Source organism: Etheostoma cragini, chromosome 11, assembly GCF_013103735.1.
Source record: "Etheostoma cragini isolate CJK2018 chromosome 11, CSU_Ecrag_1.0, whole genome shotgun sequence".
In the NCBI taxonomy this organism is placed as follows: domain Eukaryota; kingdom Metazoa; phylum Chordata; class Actinopteri; order Perciformes; family Percidae; genus Etheostoma; species Etheostoma cragini.
Window position 1 is genome coordinate 20,237,027 of NC_048417.1, and position 9,258 is coordinate 20,246,284.

The following is a 9,258-nucleotide window of genomic DNA, read 5'->3' on the forward strand; positions in this document are numbered from 1 at the left end:
ATAGGCTAAATGACATCATGGTAGAGAAAAGTGAAGGCTTCTGTTTACCATATCAGCAAAACACAAAATTAAAAACTCAGTCTTAGTTATCACTGTTGGTCTTTGTGAACAGCTTTGAAAACTTCAGGCTCTGTTTACTCTGAGATCACAGCATAAAGGATTCCAGCCATCTAGTTTGTTTATATTAATTACACTGATGTCTTCACATTAATAGGATAATGATTAATTGATGTTTAAACGATACACATTTATGCAGATGCTGCCGTAATCTGAATCTGAGTCCCCTGTCAGAATAAAGGACGACTTGGCTTGGCTGGAAACGTTTTCAGAAAATGATACACGCATAAATGGGTTTTTCCTGTCGCTTTATTGCCAAGTATTGAGTTGTAGCTAATTTCTTCTTCTCAATCGGCATGTTGAATTTTGTTTGGGCATTCAAACATTAAGTTCTGTGAATTATTTCTGCCACACATCAGAAGGCAGAGTTTGTGTGTGTATCTGTAAGAGCTTAACTGCAGATAAATGGTTTAGCTACACTATCCAGCTTTGTTACTGAGCCATTCAAAATTCCTCTGACTCTCTTCTTTGTCAGAATAAGCCTTTAAGTACCTCCTGTGTATCACTTTAGCCTGGCCTTTCATAGAAATACTAAAGTTCTAATGGTCAATTTTCTATGAGCGGACTGCATTTATTTTATTTTATAGCTCAGTTTTATCTTTGCTCTTGTGTATTCTTTACTTTGTGTTTTGTTTCGTCTCTTAAATTGTCTTATAGTAGACTGGTATTAAATCATGTTATTTCATCTAATTGGTTAATTTATAAACTCTAATTAAACAGAGTAATTAGTAATTAATTGGTTGAAATCTACTTAAAGGTCCAAGAAAAGTGGGGGAAAAGAAGTTCAGTTCTAACAACGGAAGTTAAAGCACTAGGCTGGAGTGCAGGGAGAAGATTTGTCTGGGATTTATTATGCACCTATCTCACAGTATATGGATTTTACTATCAGGCATTATGTTACACAGGAGAGCTGGGCTACAACTGAATAGAGTGACTTTTATGACGTGACTGTTGTGGGACTGTTGGCTTGTATTGTGAGCCATAAATATTGAAATTTGTGGAAACGTTACCCATAGGGTTCTAAAGAGACAAATTGAAGCTCAAAGTGGTCCACTTGCACTGGCAAATTGTCATTTCCTAGGATGGTGTATGCATGACCAGCCCTACTCTGCCTCTGCTTGGCTAGTACTCTTTGCCTTCTATGGTTGGATTGGTTAGGTTTAGGCATGATAGGTGGGAGTGGTTAGAGTTGGGGCAAGAAAAGAACCTTCTTGGGCGGCACCGGACGTTGCCACTTGATCAGCATAAATCATGCCTGCCTTAAGTTGGCCTTTTGTTATTGTCAGAACAGCTGTTTTTTACATTTTTTGTGATTATGTGTTTCACTGTGAGAGTTAAGTCAGTAAACAAATACTCGTGAATCAGTATAACCAACTACTAAAAATGAGAATTGCAAATGCAGCATGATAGTGCATCAACAGTTTTTGTAGAACATCCATCATGTTTTTATCAGTTTAGTCAGATCAATGACAGACACCAAGTGGAGGAAAGGTTAGTGTTGGCATCTCCATGAAGGGGACATTAATCATCTATTATCTATCCATTGAAATAGTTGTCAAGTTAATTCAACTGTGGCCTGGCCATTCCACAGAAAGCTAAAGCTCCTTCACTCACTCCACATTTCCAGATCCTTTCAGCACACGTCTGCAGTGTTGTAGAGACATAGACGACTGCAAAGTATTAAGGCTGCTAATGGAGCATCAGATCAACAAATATTAAACTAAGTTCATTTTGAAAATTATGTTTAATTCAAATGCATAATGCTTATGCAAGTTAAACACTGCAGACTTAAATGCAGATTGTTTGTGGTGTATGTTGGTCTATATGGTGCTGCCACCAGTAATGTAGTTGTCGAGTGAAGTTAAGTCGCAATGGCGCTCTACAATCAACCACCAACAGCGGCGTAGATTGAACAGATTGTTGGTGAATTGCTGTGTGATGGCAGTAGTAAGTTCACACTCTGTGAGTAAAATAACAGATGGGCTGCTCACTGGGCACACAGGAGCCCGAGGACACCCAGGATCCATTAAATAAATAGGGGTGCACAGATATAGCAGGATTAGCAAAACTGCAGTGCAACTCCTTCAACAGGCTTTGTGTGTGTGTGTGTGTGTGTGTGTGTGTGTGTGTGTGTGTGTGTGTGTGTGTGTGTGTGTGTGTGTGTGTCTTTCTCTCTCGCCACATGGATCAGGAATTTTGTTAGTACAACAAAGATGCTATGGTAACCAGGTCAGCAGTGATATTATTTGTTTCTTGGTTGGCTTACATTATGGGTTGTGAAGTATCCATAAGGCTCACATTCTTCATGTAACCCCTTTCCTTGGGGAAACTACTGTAGTAGCATTCCAGCAGTTCCATATACCCTACCCTAGTCCACAAATGTCGTGTTCTTGTTCCGGTAGCCCATTTCTCAATACCTTGTTGACCCGGGCATTGTCTGAGCTGCTCATACTCGAGGTAGGCAGGTAGCATCAAGGATCTTGCTGAGGGACCCACACTGGATTTGGTCCAGCCAGTTTTCCATTCGCTTGGATTGTCTCTATTACATACTGTGAACAAAATCAAATGCTCTTGTCAAATTACTTTGTTTTGTTTAGTGTTAGGATGTAGGAGAGAGGTTTTGACAGTAGTGACTCTTTCTTTGTCTTTTTTGAACAACGTACAACACAACACTTAACATGTTGATGACAGCAGCATAATAACCCCAACCCCACATAACAGAACCCCATGGCTCTCTTATGTAATTCTAGTCAATGATGTGAAACAGACATCAATCATGTGAAAGATTTTACAGCAGCATGACAGCTTGACAGTTTGGATCTGTTACTTGTCCAAATATTAAAAGTGACATTCTGCGGAGTGCACACATGCCTTTCTGCTGCTACAGTATGTTGCTTTTCTGCTCATGATTATCTATACTGTAGTCGTCAGATTTAATGGACAGGACTAATTATTTGAAGTCTGTAGTGAAATGTATTGAGAGGTTAGCTCTAATAGTCATAATATAAGTCTTAATGGAGGTCTTTAGCTTGAAAATTAAAAATTAATTTGCACCCTCATTACACAAAAGAGCTGGTGTTTTGGGGGTGTGCATTTCAATTTCAAAGAAAGAAATCACTGCTGAAACAATTGCTACCAGTCCATGGTGCATCTCTCCATCCATTTTCTAATATTCAATGATGACATGTTTCGAGTGTAATCAAGTTTAATTTCACGTAAACATTTTGGCCCCACTTTCTTCATTAAAAGATCATCAGTAGATTACATGATACCCACAAGATATGTAGTGGGTTGTAAGGGTGAGTACGACCAAAAAAAAGAAAAAGAACTCTTGCTCTGTCCTGGTGAAATTACTAAGGGCTGCCATAATCATCATAGTAAATAAATTAAAATTACAAAGTTGTATAAAACAAGGCTGCTTGAGGGAAAGTAGGTACACCGAAAACATAATTAAAGCACTTAAATCACAAAAAATAACTCCAGAACTTAACATTACTAACTAATGATATGCTTTGTAACAGCGTGTGAATATCAGGACTCCATGGGCTGCGATTCTTCCACTACTGTCAGCCACTTGAATCAAAAGTTCTCTGTGCACTGTTAATTATTAATAATAAAAAGCAAACACTGTGTGCTGTTGAGAAGTCATGGATGAAGAATGTGAGGAAATAAATGTGCATCAGAAGATAAAAAGGCAAGAGCGTCTTGAGGGAAAATGTGTGTCTTTTAGTATTTCTTGCTCGGTAGGAGGTCAGCTGCAGCAGTTTTCACTCTTTCAGTGTAGCACGCAATGTCTGTGCTGTATGCGTTTTGCATACAAATGACTTACTAAAGGTGAGAAATAAAGATATTGTTTCAGTTGAACAAAACCACAATCTTGTTTGCATCCTACTCCCACAGATTGTGTTGCTTCGATATTGTGTAGAAAAACAATTATCCTCGTCTTACCATCAGAGTGTTTAGTTGAAGTGACAAAACACAAATGACAGTACATGTGGACCATTCCCTTAAGAGGGAAAAGAATAATTGAAGTTGAATATTCTTTCAAATAGTACTAATCATTCTCTGGGGTTTTTTAGAGTGCTTTCTAAATATGCATTACATAGAAGGACTTCCTTGCCACTGGTCATAGAGCACTTTTGACTGATTAGCTATTCAATTAGCATCATAGTTTCCTATAAATTAAATCTACAAGGCAAAGTAAAATAATACAACCCATATATCTTGGCGACGATTTGTGTAATGTAACCAGAAATTTAGAAAGAGTGTATTTGACTGTGCCTGCGATGGAACCAGATGGAAAAAGCAGTAAACACATTTACAGATGTTCAATTGTATGAACAAGAAGGTTAAAATCATTTATTTACTTTTTTCTTTCTCAGTGCAAACTTAACTTTATTTAAATGCATCACAATAGAAAGTAAAATAAAACCACATGAAAAACATGGTTAAAGTGTAGTTGTGACCTGGCTGTTTGAATGGACCCATTGTTGTTTTATTGACATTTCAATATATGTTACTATAACACTGTTATTGGAGAGTTTCCCTTCGGAGATCATTAAAGTATTTCTGATTCTGATTGTGAGTGACTCCACCACAAAGTTATATGAAATTATTTTTTAGTCCTAAAAACTAAATGTACAGTATGTTCTCTTCTAATTAAGAGGTCTTTTTACATATACATATTTGGGCCTTTAAGATATAAGACGATGTCAACACAATGACTGTTTTTCTCCATTTACAGAGTTTGTGTTGCTGTTGTTACTTTAATGTCACGTTTGTCAGTTACATTATTTACTTTTTTGAAAGACCCTCTAGACTTCTTTCCACTTTTGTGTTTCACATACAGTAATTCTTGAAAGTGACAGATTTGTCTGGAAAAAAAGGTGTCAGCTTGGGACGCCCTGGTAGCTCACCTGGTAGAGCATATTCCCCATGGACCAAGGCTCCGTCCTTACCGCAATGGCCCAGGGTTAATTCTGGGGCCCTCTGCTGCATGTCTTCCCCCTCTGTCTCCCCTTTTCCCGTCTACTGTCTTATCAGCTAAATGTCAAAAAATGCCCTAAAAGCTATCTTGTAAACTTGTGTACTTTATTTGACAATCACAAAAGTACAAATGAAATGTTTGCCCTCAGTTCCAGCTTTATGCCCTATTCATACAGTGTGAATCATCCACCCAGGGCACAGTAACTCTCCATTGTTTTGTCCATCTTTTTTCAGGTCGCAGTAAAAAGAAGGAGCATTGCCTGGATGAGGTGTTACACCCCCTAGAGGAGACAGAGACTTGTCCCTGTAATGAGTTTCAGTCCCAGCCTTTTGGGAACTGGTCTGCATGCATCCTCCCTGATCCTTTGTCTCCAGGGTCCCTGCAGGGCTGGATGAGCCACCGGGAGGTGAAGGAGTGTGGCCAAGGTCTGCGCTACAGAGCTGTGGCCTGCATAGATCAGCAGGGACACCTGGTCAATCCCACACCTTGTTCAGACTCAGGTAGGACTCACAGGAATATATATTGTAGGTACTAGGAAATTTCCCTAGTTTGACATATTGACCCTTTACAAGCCTACAAAAGGGTAGCCTGATAATTAGACTGAATGAGGATTTTATTTCACGTCATTCATTCTTTCAGCCTGACATTGTGTTCATGTTAGGGTGAGGTTATTTGTTTATTTAATTGTTTTGCTCTAACCAATCAGTAGCAGGCACAGTCCTCATTTTAATCACTTAAAAAGCCTGAAGCCTAAAAGCAAAACATTCAGTACTTGACAGTATGTAGGCAAAACTTTAGTGTTGTTATATCCATGACACCCTTATTATGTAATATATAATACTGCCATTACATTGTATGCTTGAAGATGGTGGTTACTTAAAATGTTTAGTTTCTGCATTTTAAAAGAATAATGCAAATGAAATTATCCCAAGACAGCAAACACACAAAAGCCATTATACAGTGTTAAAACCCTTAAGCACTTTGACAATGCTGTGTTGGCACTGTGTAGGAATGAGACACTCATTAGGCAGATAATTAGCTCTTGGTGTCACAGTGAGCAAGTCCAAGGTCTGGCGGAGCGCAAGCCAGTGGCATGTCTATCTGACATTATTAATGTGATCCTCACTACAGCCGCTGAGCAAGTCTAAATCAAGCCTCCTGTCTGCCAATGTCTAATTCCAGGCTACATGGTGGAGGTTTGCCATGTCCCTTGCCCCCTAGACTGTAAGCTCAGTGACTGGTCAGCCTGGTCAGCCTGCAGTGCATCCTGTGGCAGCGGGTTGAAGATCAGATCCAAGTGGCTCAGGGAGAAAGCTTTCAACGGGGGTCGCCCATGCCCCAAGCTGGATTTGAAAAATCAGGTAAGTTGTACACCAGTGCTTCTACTGTATGTCCATATTCTATACACTACAATGGGAAAAACATGTGGAAGGTGACTTATTGTGACAGCACGCTGATGTATTTTAGGTGCAATCTCGATCATACTGGTATTCTTAACAACTATGTTGAGCCATTTTGGGACTGTATTTTTGTTCAAAACTTGCTCATGTAAAGTTTTATATGGGCATTAGAATAATACATTTTAGTTTGCATAATGAGACACAGCACTAAAAGTGGAGGAACAAGGTTGACCTCATCATACATCTACATTATTGTCAAGTCACTTTTCCCCAGACTTGATTGTTTCCAACGGCACATGTAATAGAATGCAGATCAGGGCAATCTATATTCCAAGTCCACTCATGTTCACTGGTAAAGTACATGAAAAGGGAAGGCCATGCTAAATGTAGACAAATTAGTTTGCATAATTCTAATAGTATCCACACCACTCTACTGTTTTAGAAAGATGCGCCACATTCTCTCAATGGGAACATTAGTATAGTGCATGCTGTACTTTGTATTTTCAGTTTTTACACATCTCCAGTTTGCATTTAGATGAAATATTTTCCTCCATCCCTGGTTGTGTTGCAGCCCAATGCTGTCACATAAATACACAGGGGAGATGTTGCATTCTGCGGACATTTCAATGATATGGCTTAATACCCATCTGCCAGTGGGACTCCAGGGTGACCTGTTGATTTTCTAATGTTTTCCGTCAGGTCACATCATTTTCCTCGCAAGACATGCCCTTTCCTTGACATAGAAACAGGGTGGTGTCAAGTAACAAAAAGGAAAGGGGTGGAGAGAGAGAAGTGGACAGATGGGAGCTTTTGATATTCCTTAGTCAGGTTTCATCCATGGCTCTAAGTATTTTGTGACCGCGCACCTCTCATGGGGTCATGGTTTAAAGAGGGGAAGTGTTTTATGAATGCTGCCTGTATGCTTGAATGGGCTTGAAAGAACACTTTAGTTTGTAGAGGTCAGTATGGAGATGAGGCATGGCTGTTCGAAAAATATTCCAGTGTGTTCTTGTGGAGAGAGTTATGTACAGATGGTTAAGTGTCCACTAACAAGGTCTATATGACCCTGTAGTAATGTCTTGGAATAACCTCTCGCCAATAAAATTGGAGCTTACTGTTGCCAATGCCCTCGCTGATTTACCCTGAGGGTGGACAAGGCCTCATTGTTAACAATGTCAAATTGGCCATTTAAAGTGAAGTACATCTGTCCGAGGTGTGGGTGGAAAGATACCATAACCTCTACTCCCGTTCAATAGGCAATTCTGTTGTGTTAAACAAGGAAACTTCCAGATAGTCACAAGTGACTTTTTGTTAGGGTCTCAAAAAAACCTTTCTCCTTTCTGCTTTCTCCTTGAGCCAGTGCCCTTCACCGCTTAGCCCTCATACTTGGTCCTTAGTACTTCATTTAGTCTCTGTTAGGGTGCAGCGTGACAAAGAATATTCACATTCCTAATGGCTCTCGTCCTCTCTTCACAAACACTTGCTCTCTCATTGCCCAATGTGAACTATTCTCCGAGCTCGCTCCCACAAGCACAAGTTTCCCCTCAAGGCACGGCCAGAAGTGACTGGCTTGACAGAGCTGAATTTACAGTGCACCACAATTCATCCTCTCATCACATGGTTGAGTGAGCAAGTAAGATAGGGAGAGAGATAGAGAAGGAGACAGAGAGAATGAAAAAGTGCCACTATGAAAATAACGAGCAGAAATGGCCCCAGTGTCCAACAGACTGTGGGGGAGTTGGGCTGTAAAGTAAACTGCAAGTGCGCTGTTAATCGTGCTGTTACATTTCCCTGCATTTGTAAAAGACAATCAAGAGAAAGTGTAATCAAGATGAATAATTAATGCGTCACCTCACTAAAAACCTGTCATTAACGATCTTGTGGCGCCCCTCAGGTTCAAGTGGGAAGAAAACAAAGAACTAGCTTTTATTGGAACGTTACTAATTGTACTGTAGGTGTGTTTACAATAAACTGTGAACCCTTCCCCAGCACAGCAATTGTCTAATCATAGCTTATCAATCATAATCAACAGTGTTGATCTATCAAGTTTGACTTCACATGTTGAAGAGGTGTGCCTGGGACTGTAATAAGGCCTGCCCTGCTCTTTATTAGATTAAGTGATGTTCACCGTTCACAAGCCATTAAACACAACTTCTCTTTTTCACTCTAGACATATATTATCTGCATTCAAGTACAAGTACAGTAGAAGTAAAGATGAATTAGACATGCCTGTTGTGGAATACTAAACATGTAACGGCTATTTTAATAATCACTGGGCATCCTGAAACTTATTTCTCATGAATGTGCGTATAAGTGACTGAGGGTGTTCGGGATGTTTGGTTTCTTCAGTGTAAACACATCTTTTGAATTTTGTTTTTAATAAAAAAATAAAAAAAATATGTACTATTAAATAAAAACATAGTAACATTATTGACTTTGAATTATATATCACACTTTTTTTTTAATTATACAAAAAATAGCTGCAAATATTCAAATGTGGATGATGTGATGGATCTTCACGGACTGATTTTACAGTTCAGCCATATTTTTGAATACAAGATTCCCAGATAAACTGCCACAGAGAGCTCACAGATGTCAAGGCAGAGCACACAAATGGGATCTATATTTACATGAGACATTTAAATTTGATCAAAACTCCCACAAGTGTTAACCGCCAAATGCTGAGATATCAAGTAGTTCATGCACTGTTATTTCCATATTATTTAACAGAACTGTCTTGAATGGTTGCCAGCC

At 39.3% G+C, this 9,258-nt stretch overlaps 1 protein-coding gene across 1 annotated transcript in view; it reads left to right on the forward strand.

The window, feature by feature from the left end:
* The window catches only part of thsd7ba (thrombospondin, type I, domain containing 7Ba), a 178,357-nt gene that overhangs the window by 138,584 nt on the left and 30,515 nt on the right, over positions 1-9,258 (forward strand). The window contains exons 15-16 of the mRNA XM_034886070.1: positions 5,338-5,604; positions 6,287-6,491. Of these exons, the coding sequence (XP_034741961.1) occupies positions 5,338-5,604; positions 6,287-6,491 (472 nt within the window). The remainder of the gene's footprint in view (positions 1-5,337; positions 5,605-6,286; positions 6,492-9,258) is intronic.